General features: G+C 37.7%; 2 protein-coding genes across 2 annotated transcripts in view; one reads left to right on the top strand and one right to left on the bottom strand.

Annotated features, from left to right (window-relative positions):
• RELN (reelin) overlaps window positions 1–19,737 on the top strand; it is a 530,360-nt gene that overhangs the window by 164,499 nt on the left and 346,124 nt on the right. The window lies entirely within an intron of this gene.
• LOC123835664 (ubiquitin carboxyl-terminal hydrolase 28-like) lies at window positions 780–4,046 on the bottom strand. The gene is given in 2 exon segments (XM_045864853.3): window positions 780–3,718; window positions 3,721–4,046. Coding segments are annotated over 2 exon segments (3,045 nt in total). The 5' UTR covers window positions 4,001–4,046; the 3' UTR covers window positions 780–953.

Here is a 19,737-nt window from a genome sequence, read left to right as displayed (position 1 = left end):
GTGACAAAAACATAAAAAAATGCATTTCTACTATTTCAAACACATTAAAATTATGTTTGTAGAGGATTTCTGGCATTGTGGAAGACTGAGCTCTCATGGCAGGAGCTCCTTCTATTAAAATCACATAGAAACTTTAGATAAATGAGTAAGCATTTAAAATACATACAAAACTGTTGGAAAGAAAGTGAAGACACAAGGTGCCAGAAGAAAGGGGAGGTATGGAGACTGGATCAGGAAGTGGGAGCAGATATCATCCGGGTCTATGGGTATTTTAAACCTGGATTTAGGTCCTAGGCCTGGAGTTTTAACCTCAGTGGGATCTGGAGCCATCGCTGAGAGCCTTTTCGAAGACAGCAGGAGAGAGGGAAGGAGAGGAAGCAGGCGCTGGGCCCGCTGCCTGAAGCCTGGAGCCTCAAGTATCATCCAGCTCTGCCTGGGAAAACAGCAAAGCTTGTCATCAGACTGAGACTTTTGGTAAAGTAAGCCACTTACGAGAAACTAAAATTCTCTGTGTGAGGAGTCTGACTTGACTTTACCTTATTAACCTGGTATAGAACATCAAGTTAAGAAAGTAACATCTAGGGGCACCTGGGTGGCTCAGTCGGTTAAGCATTTGCCTTTGGTTCAGGTCATGATCCCGGGGTCCCGGGATCGGGCCCTGAGTCGGGCTCCTTGCTCAGCTGGGAGTCTGCTTCTCCCTCTGCTGCTCCCCTGCTTCTGTGCTCTCTCTCTCTCTCTGTCCAAGAAATAAATAAAATCTCTTTTTTTTTTTTCTTTTTCTGTACCTAAAAAGTGCAATTTTATTTTCAATCCTTCTTTAGCATGGTTGGGGTCTGGATCTGAATCTTACTTTCCCACCTAACCCCTTCCCCCAGGGGAAACACTGTGACAACAGACTTCTGTACAGCAGGCAGGCGGCCTCAGACCAAACTGGGCCTTGACCGTGTGGGGGCTTATTTCACTGTCACAGTGGAAACCCCCTGAATTGACTCCATGACAGCTGCAAATCGGCTACAAAGGTCATAGGGAGAATTGGGCCGAATGGTCGGAGGCTCCTTCAGGACAATGATTTCTGCAGAAGGATCCAGAAGCCTGGGTAGAAACTCTCCTAAGCACAGCTGTAGATTTTCAGCGATATCTTGCCCAAGGTAAGAGCACCAATGGTTTCTCATGATCTCGATGGCATGGAGGTCATCCTTGGAGATGTCATTATTAATGATAAGGTGAATGCAGGGAATGATCAACTCATTCATCACATTAATGCCCTCAGTTACAGAGTGGTCATCGTTTGTTTCAAAGAGAGAAGCTGCTTTGGCATTCAGCTCCAGAAGGCATTTTCTTCCGTACAAAGCGATGACCGATTCCTTCACCCCGCGGCGGGGCCCATTCATCAGCAGAGCGGCATTGCTCTGGTAGGCATAGACCAGGCAGGAGAGTGCCTCTTGGTACTTTCCTTTTTGGTAGAATTCCAGGCCTGTGAGGAGATACACAGACACCTTTCGAAACAAACTATAATCTTCGTGCCACTTCTTGTACTCTTCCATATTCATGTCATCTGGACCAATCTCCTTCAGTTTAGCTTGAGCCACCTTCATGATGCTGATGGATCTTTCATCATAGCTAAGATTTTTATCTGCAAACTGTTCCAGGAGGGTCCATTCTACTACTCTTTTGGGTGCTTCATTTTGGAAAAAGTAGACCAGCACGTGCTGGAGCTGAGGGTCGCTGTGTGAAGCGGGCGTCTCTTTGGCAAGCCGGTGGAGCCTGGAGTATTCTTCATGGAACACCTCGCTCAGCGCCGCCTCCACGCCGCTCCTCTCGTAGGCGTGCACGCTGTTCGCAATGGCCTGCGCCGTCTGCTCCTTGACAATCACAGCGTGCTCGGACGCCAAGCAGCGGACCCCATGCGAGGCGGTTGCTGAAGGCTCTGGGGATGGAGAGAAATCCTGGGGTGCTGAGCTCGTGGAGGATTCCATTTGAGGGATTTTGCAAGACTGCTCTTCTTCCCACTCCTCGACTTCCTGCTCAAACCTCCAGTTATCTTCCTGAATGTAATGCTTCAGTTCAACAGACAGGGCATCCACTTCTCCTAACATCTGATCTGATTCGCTTGGGGCTACCTCTGCATTGAAGTGCGGTAGCTGGTTGTTAATGTACATCAGACAGTAAGCACTAACATTTCTCAGGCCCCCATAAGAATCTCTTTCAAGTTCTTCCCAGGAAGATTCAGTAACAGAGATGTCATTGTACTTGAGCCAGACTTGTCGGGGTTGATTATAGATATAGGCCCAGTAGTGTCCAGCGTTTGCTTGCCCTTCATGAACAAGATCAGCATGCAAGCGATAAGGCACCTGACGAAGGAGAGGGTCACAATACATCTGCTCAATAGTCTGGGTGGTGCTTGCAATACAATTCTTTAAATCTTGTATATCTTGTTCGATCTCACTCCTCCACCTCTGAAGATAGGTCTTAACAAAGTTTATCTCCTCGTCTGTGACGGTTCAAGGAGTTGGCTGTGCAGGCATTTCCATTGAAGACCGGGAAGATGCAAGTGGCTTATTCATTGCCTTAGATTTGGGTAGAGGATCTTCAGAAGAAAAGGTACCTTCAACATCCTGAGAAGAGCTATCTTTACTTGTACTTTCCTTGGATGCCAGGTCAGAAACTGGGCAGTGTGCTGAAGAAAGCGGTAACATCATGTGTGCATCGCTTTGAGACGTGGCCCTTTCTGGGACAGGTTTTGTACTGGCAAATTCGATAACGTATTTCAGCATGTCCGGGAGTGGAAACCGAGCTGGGCCTGAGCCGTACTTCACGTACCTTTCCAGTTTTTGCTGCAGAACTTTTATTTCCTCCTTCAACTTTCGAATACACTCTCTCTTACTTCGAATAAGTTCTTTGCTCTTGTACATGTACCTGTCCATATAAATGATCTGAGGAAATTCCAGCTTATTGTGAATTTTCTCTGGCTGACCAAGGGACTGATTGAACTCGAATCTTGAGAGTTCAAAGGTCAACACTGGAGGTAGCTTTGTAAACCAACGCTGAAGGGGATACTGGCCGAAGGTCTCATTGTTGCAAAAGGGCTTTCCTTCACGAACCCCTTCAGTGAGAAAAGTACCGTAGAAAAGCTGCACCATTGGATTTTCAGATTTGTTCCTGGGATTGTTCACACTCACAGCTAGCTGGAATGCATCCTGTAGCCAATCCAGGAGCTTGTGCGTGAATTCACTCACATCTTGCTGCTGTTCCTCAGGTGATCGGAATGCTCCCTTTAAGAGATCCAGGGCTGCTGAAGGGTCTACAAATTTGCGATTTGATCCCATCATCAGAGCAAACAAATACTGAAGCTCTTGCATAAACACAATATTTCTCTTTTCCGTGTGACTCGGACAGTTTTCAAGCACATTCTGCGGTAGACTATAGCCGAGGACAAGTCTTCGAAATTCAGGCAGTTGAAAGAGAGACTGAATAACAGCACTAAACCAACATGTATTGCCAACATTCTTCAGCCCAACGGGCCACCCGTCGACTCTCCTCCAGTCGTTAGGATTGGGATTTTCTCCCCAGACTTCACAGCGTTTTCTCTTGGAGCGTTTCGTTTCTGCAGAGGCTGCCTCGTGCATCCTGTTCAGATCTCTTCCATCAGCTTGAATTTGGGGGGATTCCAGTAGGCTCAAAGCAATGGCAGCTTGAAGATCATCTTTGTTATCATGGTAAGGTCTATCACTTTTGCTAAAACTTCTTTGTTGGCAGCACTGCCCTCTACTTCAGATGGTTCTGTAGCAACAGTGTCTTGACTGGGCTCTTTAACTCTTTCCTCGGTGAGAAGGCTGACTGCCAGGGTGATGTCACCATTACTGGCCTTCAGAGCTTCATGAAGAAAGGAAGGGTCCTGAATGCCTGTGATTTCTCTTAGTTGGTTTAACAGCATTTGGCAGGTCGAGCCGTGTCGGTCGGCTGCTCCAGCCGCGTCGTCCTGCTGCAGCTCCGCAGTCATGGCCGAGGCGCCCCTCCGCGGATCATCCGGCTCCCGCCGCCGCCGCCAGCCCAGCCTCACAGAGGTGAAATAAATAAAATCTTTAAAAAAAAAAAAGTTTTAGAAGGAGAGAATAGAAAGAATGAAGACAAACCTATTTGAAGAGATAATGGTGGGGAATTTTCTAGAACTAAGGAAGACAAGAGTCTTTTCTATCTAAGCAACATAAATAAAGTTAGCATTGAATCAGATCATGGTGAACCTTCAGAGTATCAAAGAGAAAAATCTCAGAGGCAACCAAAGATAAAATGTAGATTTCCTGTCATTTTAGTCTGGTAGTGGCTTTCTCATCAGCAACAAGGGATGTCAGGAGACAATGGAACAGTATCTTCAAAGTCGTGGAGGAAATGCATTGTCAACCTAGAATTCTGTACCTAGATAAATTATCAGTTAGGCATGAAAAACAAAATAAAGACATTAAAAAAGAGAGACTTGATATTTTTACCACATTTTTACCACACACAGAAACAGACGATTTTTAAAGCAAGCTTTTAAAAGATGTGCTTTAATATTGTGATACAAGAGTTAATAATAATTAGCAAGTTTGTTAGAGATTCCAAATAAGCTTTGGTTATGTAAATAAATTTATATACAAAATATACACCAATAACTATTTTCAGATAGAATTTAAAGGCAAAGAATAACTGAAATACTAAGCAACATGAGTGTGAATTGGAAGAAGGAGAGAAGTCAGTATTAAAGTTTTCTAAGGTCCTTAAATTCTAAAAGAAAGTTGTAGACGTAGTTAAAAACATAAATGTGTAGAACTGAAATAGAAGTATAACTTCCAAAACAGGGGAAGGATTGGAGAAAAGATGAAAGAAAACTTAATCCCTCCAAAGAAAGGAAAAAAGGTTACCTTCAAAAGCATAGAAGTATAAAATGTAAGATAAATAAGTATATATAGTTGACCCTCAAACAACACATGATATATAAATTTTCATGCCTAACTGATAAATAAGTATATAGTTGACCCTCAAACAAAGCACCAACCCCCTGCATGATTGAAATCTGCATATAAAATCTGCATATAACTTTTGATTCCCCCAGAACTTAACTAATAGCTTAGTGTTGATCAGAAGCCTTACTGATAACATAAACAGTTGATTAACACATATTTTGTATATGTATTAAATCCTGCATTCCTACAATAAAGTAAGCCAGAGAAAAGAAAATGTCATTAAGAAAATCATAAGGAAGAGAAAAAACATTTACAGCACTTTATTTTATTTACCAAAAAAAAAAAAAAAAATCCCCCTATAAGTGGACCTGCACAGTTCAAACCCATGCTGTTCAAAGGTCAACTGCATGTATATATTTACAATAATATGAACAGATTAAATTCACCAGTTAATACACTTTGACTTTCAAAATGTAATTTTAAAAATCTAGCAATGTTCTTCCAAGAGACAAACCTAAACATAATGGCACAAAAACATTGAAAGTAAAGAGACAGGAAAAGATATACCAGGCAAATTCTAACAAAAAGGAAGTCCGTGCCACTATATTAATTCCAGACAAAATAAGCAAAACATAATAATATTAGAAATATTAGGGGTAATTTCCTAAGGACAAAATAACATTCATATAGGTAAAACTGAAGGAAAAATGCAAAATTGAAAACTACCTTTGAGGTGACAAGATACTGAGTACATATTTTCTAATATTTCTTTTTTTTTTTTTTTAAAGATTTTATTTATTTGATAGAGACACAGCGAGAGCAGGAACACAAGCAGGGGGAGTGGGAGAGGGAGAAGCAGGCTTCCCGCCGAGCAGGGAGCCCGATGTGGGGCTCGATCCCAGGACCCTGGGATCATGACCTGAGCCGAAGGCAGACGCTTAACCGACTGAGCCACCCAGGCGCCCCATGTATTTTCTAATATTTCAAATGCAATAGTATTATAAAATTATTTGGACAAAAATTCTTTAAAAATTATTTCTTACCTGTACCCCTGAAACAAATAATACATTATATGCTAATAAAAATATATTAAACCTCAAAAAAATTATTTCTTGAATGGATGAATGAATGCATGCATACATAAATGAAAAATTGCAAGAATGCACAAATGTACCAAGACTGTATTAGAGAATTAGGACTTATATTCTGCTATTTAAACCTCCAGATGTTGCACTGATGACGGCTGGCTTTATATTATAACATTTTAGGCATTCTGGAAATAACAATTTGGTCATTTAACAAAACTTTATCAATAACTTAAAATTCTGATTTGCAATTAATTTTTCTCTAATAATTCAAGTGATATGTAAATCCTTCTAAATAATAATTCTGACATCTTAAACATGTGGAATACAATATTTCTATTGTTAATTAAGCTAAATAAGATATCTCCTGTTTTTGACTGTTATTTAGACTAACATAAAATATAAAGTTTAATATTATCGATAGTATTTTTTTAATTGAAAGGCTCAAGTTCATGTAAAACTTTGCTGTTAAAATTTTTTTTAAATAAATGCGGTTTGAGGAAATAAATTTAAACCACATATTTTCTGGAATTTTAAGGTAACCTTTTTAACATTACATCACTGCATTTTCAAAAGTTGTCTTATTTAATAGCACTGAGAAATAAATATTAAAATTATTTCCTCTTCCATTTTAGCACTTCACAATATTGAGGTCAGGTTTGGTTACCCACATTGACAAGTCCTAAGCTGGACTTGTGTTTGTCAAATGTTCTCCATTTGTTCCCACTATTAGTATTTAGAGAAGGGATTAGGAATAATATGAGCTTATTAGTTATCTGGGCTGACATATATTTCAAAAGAGCAATGTCCAAAAATATTATACAAATGATAAACAGTAGAAATGCTTCTAATTAAAAATGTTCGCTGTGGTTGCAAAGGAGCCAAGATGGTAGGTCCCTTAATCAACCTCTGGTTTTAACTTAAGCAAATATATTGAAAGTAAGGCTGTAAAGCTAAGCTACATAAGCCTTTCTTCTAAATCCGCCTGCAGGCATTAATGCTCATATTTGAGATGGCATCCTTATTTGCTAAGTGCAAAGATGGTTACAAAAGAGCTTTTCTCACTTTGAGGATAAAAGCTAAAGTATTCTTTAATTTTGGTTACTGCCCGGCTCATCTTAACACCATAATAGTTATTTGGCTTGAAACCAAAAAGTAGCAATACAGTGCTTACATGTCTATGGATCAAAATTAGATGAAAAATTGCTGTTTCTCATCTCCAAAGCTATTTGCTGCACATTTTATAACCCTCAAGATGCCTTTTGTAATATGTGATAACAGAGCCAACTGCAGCATCTGCCTGGAAAGAGATTACTTTAATTATGGACTCAGTGTCCTATTTTCTGCAAGTGATCCCCAGAGACAGGCTTCCTGCCGGAGGAGAGGTGCAAGGATGCACATTAAAGCCTACACATCAACCACAAAGGGGTGGATAAAGTGAGACAAGGACACCCATAAACCGCCTTCATTTTCCTAGTCTGTGATGTGATGGAAGAGTCTATAGTGATAGGTTTTTAATTATTCTAGCATCTGTTGTTATGGACTTCTGATGGTGAGGGCAAGATGAGCTTATAAAAGAGAACAGAACCTTTGACAAGTCTGTGAAGGAAACAGGCTGTATTAAAAAGGTTTGGTAAAACATAATTTTCTTTCAAGTTTTCCTTCCAAATTGAAAAATATATGTGCCGTATCAGTTACTTGCTGTAATATTATTAGAAAGTGAAGCTAAGTGGCTTTCTTGTCAACCCCAGTTCTGGATAACACATCAAGTGCCTCATTATTAAGAATTCATTTGCTATTCAGTATAATAGAGCTGCTCATAATGAATTTCATTTAGAATCAGTGTGTGTGTCTTATGTATTTCCATGGAAGTTCTTTATAATTTAACATTGATTTAACATTATGAGTGGACACTTAAAGCAAATTGTTACCTTGTTCGTATTAATTACAGAATTAGACTCCTTGATGAATGAGCTTTTGAGAATGAGCATGTAGGCTTACTTTTTAAAAGCATAGCACATACTCATATAGGATATTTGGGATTTCATCTGATTTCTCAAAAAGTATAAGCATATTTTGCATTTTTTAAAAGATGGGGGATTATAGAAGAGCAACCATGGGAATTAATTTTAAACTTCAAAAGAGGAATTTAAGGGATTTGGCATGGAATCATTTCCTGTGGGGGGGGGAAAGATGGAATGGAAAAATGTACCTACAATTTTATTAGGTGAAAACATCAAGTCTTATAAGTATTATGCCAACTATGACTTTCATTATTTTCTGTTGTTAAAATGAAATGTTATTAATATATTTTGATAAAGAAATCTAAGTAAATATCTTCAGGCATTTTAAATGGTAACATTTAATTCTAAAATGTTACAATGAAATATTTGCTTTTTGGGAAATATTTGGTATTTTTAAGACCTTCTAATTTATAATAAATACCACATTGGGGAAATTTTTAAAGGTATGTTCAAAAGGATAGCTCTACAGAGGTTTCTGTGTTGTATAGATAGATGGTAGATGAAGAATTGAATCTGTATTATCTATATATCATCAGAACGTATCAATAGAAGGTGTTTAGTGTTTGTCTCCACTTAAAGATCTTGGGTATAATAAATTAAAGCAATATTTATGGATTTTAGGAAAAATAAAAGCCTATTAGAAGAAACTGAGAGTATAAATAACTGTGCTGTCATCAGTTCAAGGCAAATAATTCATAACTTTTTAATTTATACTTTGCTATTAAAACACAGGTTTCTTTATTTAATATAATGGGTCTCATATATGTTGTGAAATCAGAATACCCATACAAATCAACAGCAGGGGAGATTTCTAAATGGTTCATTTGGAGAGTGACAAGATGACTTCTTTATAGATCAAAGGGAATCAATTTTCTCTCAAGGAGTATTCTGTAACTTCAGTTCTATATAGTGCACTTTGGCAACTCCAAATCAGACATTTTTTTTTTTAACTTATTTTCTAATCCCAAGGTTTGTTTGGAATATATATATATATACTTTTTTCCTGTCAACTGTTTCTTTTAGACATTCTCTCTTCTGAGTTTGGTTTTTAGTAAAAATGTCAAGTTAAATTTTTTTGGCTTTCTGTATTTCATGTTTGGGTCAGAATGTAAAATGCCTTTATTTGGACTTAGAATTTAAAAGAATGACAATAGGGGCGCCTGGGTGGCTCAGTTGTTAAGCATCTGTCTTCAGCTCAGGTCATGATCCCAGGGTCCTGGGATGGAGCCCCGAGCCCCGCAACAGGCTCCCTGCTCCGTGGGGAGCCTGCTTCTCCCTCTGCCCCTCCCCCTGCTTGTGTTCCCTCTCTCGCTGTCTCTCTCTCTTATTAAAAGATAATAAAATCTTTAAAAAAACAAAAATAATGACAGTAGACAAATGTATGCTACAAACAGACTGTTCTTCACATTTAAAGTTGACAGTGAATACTATTTCCTTTTAAATGTTTAAATTCATTTTATTTTCTGGTTAGGCAAGTAATATCTATTGAAGAAAGTATTTACAACTACAGCTAAGCGAATACCTGTGTATGTCCACACACACCGTCACACCAACACTTACTCCTGTTTGCACACACCCACATGTTCCTTTTCCCAGAAATAAGAATAGTAAGTATCTTTGGGTATATCTCTTCAGATGTATGTATGTGTTCAATTTTATTTTTACTACTTGGGGCTCTACCATGCATTCCATTTTATAGTCTAGCTTTGTTTTAAAACCTAACATTACATTTTAAATGTTTTTCTAATAAACATCTGTCTACATCATCATCTGGATAGTATCCTATTATATGGCTGTACTATAATGTATTTAATAAATTACTTATTTATGGACATTTTGCTTTTTTCCAGTGTTCACTGTTTTAGCAGCTTTGTAATGAACAGTCTTGTAGCAAATGCTCTTTGCACACGCCTAATTATGAAACCATATTATTTTCATAGTAGAGTTAACTATGAAGTCAACGTGACTAAAATAAAACCATATTATGATTTTTGTGCTAAGGCCAGCATCACAAAGACTAATGGTAGTTAACTTTTCAACTTCAAACAGTAATAGTCCTTTATAATAATGTTTGGTAATTATTCATAGCTTAAGATAAATGCCGGTTTCCTTATCACTGTTCTAATACCTAGTCATCACTTTAATTAAGAAAACTATTCTCTCCTATTATGCTCTCGTTTTATAAAATAAGTCAGAGAAAGACAAATACCATGTGATTTCACTCATATGTGGAATTTAAGAATCAAAATAGATGAACATAGGGGGAAAAAAAGAGAAGCAGACCAGAAAACAGACTCTTGACTATAGAGAACACACTGAGGGTTGCTGGAGGGGTGATGGGCAGAGGATGCACTAAATGGGTGATGGGGATTAAGGAGGGCACTTGTGATGAGCACTGGGTATTGTATGTAAGTGATGAATCACTAAATTCTACACCTGAAGCTAATATTACATGGTACGTTAACTAACTGGAATTTACATAAAAACTTGAACAAAAAAAAGAAAACTCTCTCTCACTTTGCAACATTTTCTGTTCCATTGTTAAATTTCAATAAATGCCTTTTAAAGGTCTGTTTTATAAGGCAAACTAACTCAGTTGAAAAGCAACACATTGTGCCCACTTTCCAAAACTCTCTGGAACACAGGGCCTTGCAGCTACCTAGTCAGTAGTGAGTGAACCTCTCAGTCTAATGTTTATACTTTTTAAAAATCTTTGTTGTTTTAGCTCTATAATTTGAATGTAGCATTCCCATAGAGAATGTAAATTCCACTAGTAAAGAAGAGTTGGCTTTATTATATTTATATTTATATTATATTTATTATATTATATTTATATTTATATTATATTTATTATATTATATAAATATTCACTCTCTAAAGTCCTAATTATTTAATGATTATAGGCACAGAGTAGAGCCTTTAAAATTGTCACGAGTGATAACATCTACATTTTTCTGTTTATTAATGCTATTTTATTCTAGCATTGTCATTGTCTATCCTTTCTTCCATACTCAATTTAGTCTTCCCTGGAAAAATAAATTCTTAATACAAGTATCCTTAAGCTTTTCCTAAAGAAAATCCTACAGACTGATTCTTAGAAATTATGGTTCATTATACAAACAAATGTGAGCATGTTTAATATTGACCATTTTAACAATGTGGAAGAATCCTTAAAGTCCTTTTCAGCCGAGTGGAAGTCTTTTTCACCTTCATCTCTGCTTTTGCTATATTAAAAGCAGGGCATTACCTCACGTAGAGAGGGCCTGGCCACATATTTAGAACCTTCGCCTGCTACTTTGGGTATCTGTTTGCCCTTGGTCTCAACTCGTTGATTCATAAATCACCTCGAAGTGAGAATTCACATTGAAATATTCAAGTTTATGGGTAACACTAGACTCTTCCAGAGAGTGAAATGCTGGCTTGATATGAATAAACTGTAGGATGATACTGTAAATATGAAGGAGAAGAAGAGTGGCAAAATGTATATCAATATGTAGACAAGTTTAAAGAAATATGAACAAGGAACAATAATTTGAGCTTTTATTACGAAATCATGGTCTGAGTTGTCAGTTCTATAACAAGAGGGAGATTCAAGGAGCAATTATGGACTGTGTCTTCAACTTCAGACAGTGCTATTGTGGATTTCATGATCCTCCAAATTCTGGGAAGCCTCTCAAGGGCTACTAGAAAGTGAAAAATGATGGTCTTAAGGCATACAGGCAGCAGTCTCTGGAATAGTGGTTGAAATGTTAGGTAAAATTATTTTATTACTTTTTAAAGATTTTATTTATTTATTAGAGAGAGAGTGCAAGTCGGGGAAGGAGCAGAGAAGGGAGAAACAGAGGGGGAAGGAGAGAATATCCAACAGACTCCATGTGGAGCCTGATGAGGGGCTTGATCTCATGATCCTGAGATCATGACCTGAGCCAAAACCAAGTCAGACACTTAACCAACTACACCACCCAGGCGCCCCAAATAAAATTATTTTTGTGTCGAGTCTATATTATATCTATCTTGAAGGAAAGACCTTGGAGAGTGTGTGTATGTGTGTGTGCGTTGCCAGAGAAGGGCTCTGGAGTACCACTATAGATCAGTTTTTCTTTTGGAAGGTAAGCTCCTGGATATGATCTTTTTTTATTTTTATATAAGTTAAAACATGATTTACATTTTTAAATTTTACATTTTTAATTTTACATTAAATGTAATGGCACCTGTCTTGAAAACATATTTATATCCCCTTTTTTGCTAATTCCACATTGAGAAAATGAAGATGAAAATCTAGAGCACACAGATGTGCCTTTTTTTTTTCTATTTTAGAGAACTTGATGTATAACAGTTCAACTTACAGGATATTATACATGATTCAACTTAAAAAATAAATACTTTTTAATGAAAGATTTAACTGGGGGATTTAAATATCAGATATCTTTGAAATACATTTTTTTTTCTTTTCCAAATCCATTTACACAGAGCTTTTCAGTACAGCAGTGCTGGAGATGAGCATGGCCTTGAATAATTAGTAAATAAATTTGTAAAAAAAATGCTGTTTTCTACTGGAGATGTTCAAAGTAACACCCTCAAGGGTGCCAATAAAAAAGTCTTTGGGTTTAAACATTTGACTTACAAAGGGACTACAAAGCTGTTATTACTGGCACACTGTAGTCGCCCTTTGCCAGTTCACAAGAATGACCGCCCACAACCCATAATGTTGTAACTCATAAGTAGGAGTTTTATTTTATTTTATTTCTTTAAAGATTTTATTTATTTGACAGAAAGAGACACAGCGAGAGAGGGAACACAAGCAGGGGGAGTGGGAGAGGGAGAAGCAGGCTTCCCATGGAGCAGGGAGCCCGATGCGGGGCTCGATCCCAGGACCCTGGGATCATGACCTGAGCTGAGAAGGCAGACGCTTAACGACTGAGCCACCCAGGCGCCCCAGGAGTTTTATTTTTAAGTATAAAATGGTTGCAATAACAGTATTTGGACAAGAAATAGGAATCATTGGCAAATCAGATGTTTAATAAAATTGTAGTAAATATAGTAATGATGCTCATAAATTTAACATTTCACAGATAAGTTTTCACTTGATGCATCCAGTTGAACTTAGGACTTGACTCTAAATTTGCAGTGTCTGGGTGGCTCAGTCGTTTAAGTGTCCGACTCTTGGTTTCAGCTAAGGTCGTGAGGTTGAGCCCCGTGTCAGGCTCTGTGGTCAGTGCAGAGTCGGCTTCAGATTCTTTCTCTTGCTCCCTCTGCCCCTCCCCCTATTCACTCTGAAATAAATAAATAAATCTTTAAACCAAATAAATCTGAGGAAAATTACGTCTCAAAGACGTCCACCCAGCTGCTTGTTTCAGACACTTCAACACATGGGTAAACATTTATTTTGTTTGCCTGGAAGGAGTAAAACTTTTATGTGACACTGTGAAATGTGTAAAACTTTACAAGGTCAAATATTAATCAAAAAATGATTATATGGCTGAGAGTTGAATTTCTCAAATAAAAATCTGAAAAGGGAAAAAAATCCGTAGCAAAATCAACTGAGAAATAGTTCTATAATAGCTCTGTATTTGTATTTTCACAAATTAAATCACTTTTCCTTTTTTTTACTTTTTAACTTTTTTTTTTCTTTTCAAATTTCTACTTAATTTCTAGTTAGTTAACATATAGTGTAATATTGGTTCAGGAGTAGAATTTCGTGATTCATTACTTATATATAACACCCAGTGCTCATCATAACAAGTACCCTCCTTAATACCCATCACCCATTTAGCCCACCCCCCACCCACTTCCCTCCATCAACCCTCAGTTTGTTCTCTTCATTAGAGTCTCTTGTGGTTTGTTTCCCTCTTTCTTTTTTTTTCCCTTCCCATATGTTCATCTGTTTTGTTTCTTAAATTCCATATATGAGTGAAATCATAAGGTATTTGTCATTCTCTGACTTATTTTGTTTAGCATAATATACTCTAGCTCCATCCATGTTGTTGCAAATGGTAAAATGTCATTCTTTTTTATGACTGAGTAATATTCCATTATGTATATATGTGTGTGTGTGTGTGTGTGTGTATTCATACTACCTCTTCTTTATCCATTCATCAGTCAGTGGACATTTGGGCTCTTTCCATAGTTTGGCTGTTGTTGATAAAGCTGCTATAAACATCAGAGTGCATGTATCCCTTTGAATCTATATTTTTTAAAAGATTTCATTTATTTATTAGAGAGAGAGAGAGAGACCATGAGCAGGGGGAGGGGCAGAGGGAAAAGCAGACTCCCCGCTGAGCGGGGAGCCCAATGTGGGGCTTGATCCTGGGACTCCAGGATCATGACCTGAGCCGAAGGCAGATGCTTAACCGACTGAGCCACCCAGGCACCCCCAAATCTGTATTTGTATCCTTTGGGTAAATGGCTAGTAGTACAATTGCTGGATTGTCAGTAGTTCTATTTTCAACTTTTTGAGGAACCTCTACACTGTTCTCCAGAGTGGCTGCACCAGTTTGCACTCCCACCAACAGTGAAAGAGGATTCTCCTTTCTTGAATCCTCGCCAACATCTGTTGTCTCCTGTGTTGTTAATTTTAGCCATTCTGACAGGTGGGAGGTGGTATCTCGTCATGGTTTTGATTTGTATTTCCCTGATGATGAGTGATGCTGAGCATGATTTCATGTGCCTGTTAGCCATCTGGATGTCTTCTTTGAAAAAAAATGTTGATGTCTTATGCCCATTTCTTAACTGGATTATTTGTTTTTTGGGTGTTGAGTTTGATAAGTTCTTTATAGATTTTGAATGCTAACCTTTGATCAGATAGTCATTTGCAAATATTTTCTCCTATTCCATAGGCTGCTTTTTAGTTTTGTATTAAATCATTTTCATGAACAAATCTTCTCATTATGTAAAGCTGCTTGAGTGATAATTAGCCAAAAGTTGACAGTAGAAAATCATATAGCCAAAATCCCAACATATCTCTATTGTCTTAAAGATTGCTTCTGTTTCTTTCTGCACTTTCTTCCATCCCTTATTGCCTTTACAACTGGCCATTCCTCTGAATAGTCAAAGATATGTATAGATTGACTTGGCTAATGTTAATTTATAAAAAACGTTACCAGTAGATGTGTGATAAGTTTTCTTAGCATGGCATAACTTTGGTTCTAAGAGGTAGCTAGGAAGACCTAAACTCTCATTTTATTTTTTTTTAAATATTTATTTATTTGAGAGAGAGAGCATGAGCAAGGGGAAGGGCAGAGGGAGAAGGAGAGAGAGAATCTCAAGCAGACCACCTGCTGAGCACAGAGCCTGATACAGGGCTTGATCTTACAATCCTGAGATCATGACCTGAGCCAAAAATCAGGAGTTGGCCGCTCAACCAACTGAGCCACCCAGGCACCCCCTAAACTCTCATTTTAAAGATGAAGAAACTGAAACCCAGAGAGTGTAGTTCAACGAGACAGAGCTAGATGATGAGAGTCCAAGGTAGACCCAGGGTTCCACTTCCCTTTTCACGCACTGTGCTGAGTCCTCAGCTCACTGGCCCTCTGGGCCCTTGGAGGGCATTGCCAGCTGAGTGCCATTCTTCTGCCCTCCATGTTTCCCTCATGTATTAATAACACAGCCAAGACAGTGAAGTGTTGCACTTAAACACCACAATACTGATCCTTGATTCCGGACAAAAACGGGGATGTTTCATTTGGATTTATTAATCTACATAGACCATGACCTTATATTCTGGGTTTTCTGGAAAAGGCTCAGGTGACTGTATTCTCTCCAAGAAGGTTGTTTGTTAAACATATAGAACTAATAAATATGCAAAATTTAGTATTCGTTAGTTTGTAAGTCAATTAGAATAAACTTCCAAATCAGAAAAAAGCTTTTGTCAGATTATCCACCTTTATATTTATTTAAGAATATATGATTCCCTAAGTGTCTCTCTATGTGTCATCCACTATGCTTGGCTCTTTACTTCACTCTCCTTGTTTCATCCTCACAACAGTCTTATGAAATAAGCAGTATTATTATCCCCATGATAGCAATCAGAGTCTTGGTATTTAAATAGCTCTCTCATTATGCAGCTAGTTTTTATAGCTAGTAAGAGGCAGAACTTCAGCTCAGGTTTAGCCTGAGCCCTTAATCAATGCATTTCCAATGACCACACAAAGTTGATTGTTGGCTATGAAAAAAGGCAGGACAAGAAAACAAAAAAATAGACATTTAAAAATACTATAGTCTGGAGACTAGTGATGTGATTAATAAAGTGATTAATAAGTATTGTTTTGAAGGCTTAAGAAAACCACTATTTGGGGGAAAAAGAAAAGAAAAAAGACATGGTCTTCTGAGTCATTTAAGGAGTCAGAGATGACATTGTTACAATAGAAAGAGAGAAAGAAGATGAGAAAAATAGAGAGAAAGATCTTCAAGCATTTCTCCTTTTCTCAAAAACCTTCTTCTGGATACATTTCTTGTACTCCAAGTTTAAGATTTTCTGCTATGCCCATGGCATAAGCTTCAGTTTTCTGGACTCATGTGGAAAATTTGCTTATGTGGAAAACCCAATTTTCCAACTATGTCCAAATAATGGAGCATTATTATATACATATTTATGTTGGCTTTAATGAAAAATACGTAATCTTCCCCTAAAAATAAGTAAAGATAAAAGTAGATTGACTTGTTAACGTTCTGATGTCATGGGCTTCTCTGCCTCAGTTTCCCCTTCCAAAGATAAAGTTACTTTTACTTAGCATTTTCCTGATTTATTTGGAGAAAACCATGAAAAATTGTTTCAGTGTACACCTCCTGGATACTCCTGGGTGTCAGTAACTGTAAAAACACGAAGCACTGTCTATTGGGTATTATCTTTACCTAGTTCCCTTGTAGTTTTACTGAGAAACTTGAAATTGACAAGGATGTGAACATTACCCCATAATTGGAAACAGCAACAACAAAAAACTGATCAGAGGATCATAGAGAATAATTGGCCACGTACGTGGCAAGAATACAGGCTTCCAGTGACCTTCTAGGGAGACTAATGTCACATGTACATTAACATCCTCATTATTGACCTGAAACAACAGAAAACAGCAAGTTAATTAAATTCTCAGGTAATGCTAAATGAAGAAGTGTTTGTTGCTAAATCCCAGTGAAGAACAAGACAGAATTCAAAAGGTCCCTTGAGAATGTTAGAGATAGTCAGGAAATAAAACAACAACAACAACAACAACAAAATTGAAGCTTTAAAATGCAAGCAAATGTATCTAGAGAGGAAGCAATTTTAAACACTGATATTAGGTAAGCTACAATTAGAATGCAGTAATGATTAAAGGGGCCTTCAGGTGACAGTAAGCAGAAAATTAGACATAAGTCCGAAATGCAATATAGTTAAAATGCTATTGGGTTTAGGACCCTTGTTTTCAGATTCTGCCATAAAGGATCAGATAAACACTATTGGCTGATGAGACCTCATTTAGACTTCCTTGATTACAGATTACAAAGCTGTAAGAAACAGAAAGGATTAGAGTTTGTCATATGTATGCAAATGCCCTACAGCTCAGGAAAATCCAGTGCCAGCCAGCAACAAGCCACAATAAAAGGCCCCTTTTCCCTTAAAATATGTCCCTTACCCGTCAGATACACGAGGCTCTCGTCTTTCAGGTAGGTTGCTGTCCCAGCAGTTCCCATTAAATTGCCCATTGATTTCCTGGGAAGACTTAATCTGGAAATGAATTTGTTGGAAAGACTCTTGGGCAGCTATGTGGCAGAGGCAGGACTCAGAGTAGAAGGGGAAACTGAGGCAGAGTAGATAGGTGTGTGGCCTGGGGTCTCCAGGAGGCTCAGAAGGGACGGGTAGGGTGTGTCTAGCCCTGGGCTGCTTGAGGGACTCAGTTTCCGAGGGCCAGGGGAGAAAGTGTGGTTTGGGAGCACTCACTAGCTGGTAATGGATAGTGGTAACTGTAGCTGAGTGAAAGTCACTTGAACTTAAATGTTTTTTGATTCACATCGGAGAGCAAATGGCTGAGGCCATAGCTACCTATTTTCTGCTGGTCCTGTGGATGCAACAAGGGAAACCATTTGAATAAATAGCCTTATTCTCACTAGCTTATTCTTTACAGAAATGCTATACGCTTATTTAAGGGCTTTATGGCAGAATCATTATATCACTCACTGGATAGATTCATAATTTCAGACACTAAAAAAAGTTCCATTGGATTTAATAACTGAAATGTGTTTCCCTCTGGATTAAATAAGTTTGGGGGGTTGATTTTTTTTTTTTTTAATTCTGTGTTGGTTTATGTCTGCCAAGGGAAATCCACAATGAATTAAATCTGCTCAATGAAGTTTTGCTCTTATAAAATTGTTTTAATGCTAAACATTGCCTGTCTCAAATATTGTACCAGAGGCATTTATTTACAATCTGGTACATATGTAGTTTGAGCTTCTTAGCATAACTTACAGTGAATTAATGACTTGTTATTTATTGCTCAAACACTCTGCAGAAGTGATTTATAGGGCTCTGCTATGTGCTGGCGGTTACTTTGCAATCTGTGTGCTGGCTGTCTCATCAATATCATTAAATGAATTCACAATGACACAGCTCTGCTACTATAGTTTTTGGTATGAAGGATAACTGAACATAAATCAGAACTTATGTTTAATTCATAAGATATACCAATCTCTCATGTAGGCGTGAGTTAGGTTAGAGGATGTCACAAATGTGTTTTACAGTACCTCTTGTGATTAAACCCAGGCCCTTCCATATGACTTTATATACCAGGTAAAAATAATAGGTTGCTCTGCGCTATGCTATTTTTCAGATAAATGCAATTTATTTTTATTTAGGTACGATTGGTTTCTATTGTTGCCCCACAGCGGGATATATTTTAGATATATTTTAATATTATAAAATATTTCTGTTTTATAACACTTGAGAGAGGTATAATGAAAGAACCATTACTTCGAGTTTGAAATTCTTGTATATTCAAGTACTTAAAGATGGATTAATAGCTACAATTTATTTTTTAAATCTTTTTTAGGCATAAGGTTTTAAAAAATAGAAGTGGACATTAATGCTGCGTCAAAAATAGTTTTGTTTTAAGCCTTAGAATTTCCTTTTAGTAAGAACTTAAAAAATGCCTAATTAACTTTGGGAGAATGGGCCTGGTTATCTTTGCTTATTCGTCCAGTTCAAGAAAGGGGAAATATAACAACTTAATATACAACAAGGAAAGTCAGTCTCTTGCTTGTTTAGAAACAAACAATTCCACAGAATAGAATTCAAGATATATTTATATATGGGTTTTCTAAAGAGGAAACTTTAATGTCCCAAAGAATTTTACTGGTGTTGTTACGATTGCTACCATGACTGATACTGATTCTTTGAACCAGTGTGAGTGCAGTGTAATCCATGCAGAAGATGTGAGTTTTTCTCCTGGTGAGAAGGGTAATCTGGCTGCAGCAGTGCTGCGACCAGGGCGCTGGGATAATGGTGAGCTTGCCAGGTTGTCAAGCCTCGTCTCCGACCCACTGTGTAGCCCTGTGATCAGCTCTGCTGACCGTCACAAAGAAAGAATGTGACATGTTTCTGCCAAAGAAAATAATTCCAACATCGGCAAGAAACTGACAGAAGTGTCTTCTCCTCCTTCCTCTGGTTCCAGTTGATTAGACTTAGCTTGAGGTTCTGATGATTTTAAGACCTACTTAGTT

The sequence above is a fragment of the Mirounga angustirostris genome, unplaced genomic scaffold, assembly GCF_029215605.1.
Source record: "Mirounga angustirostris isolate CCGP_5_RB_7025 unplaced genomic scaffold, mMirAng1.0.hap1 SCAF_12, whole genome shotgun sequence".
In the NCBI taxonomy this organism is placed as follows: Eukaryota; Metazoa; Chordata; class Mammalia; order Carnivora; family Phocidae; genus Mirounga; species Mirounga angustirostris.
This window is presented reverse-complemented; position numbering and strand designations above follow the sequence as displayed.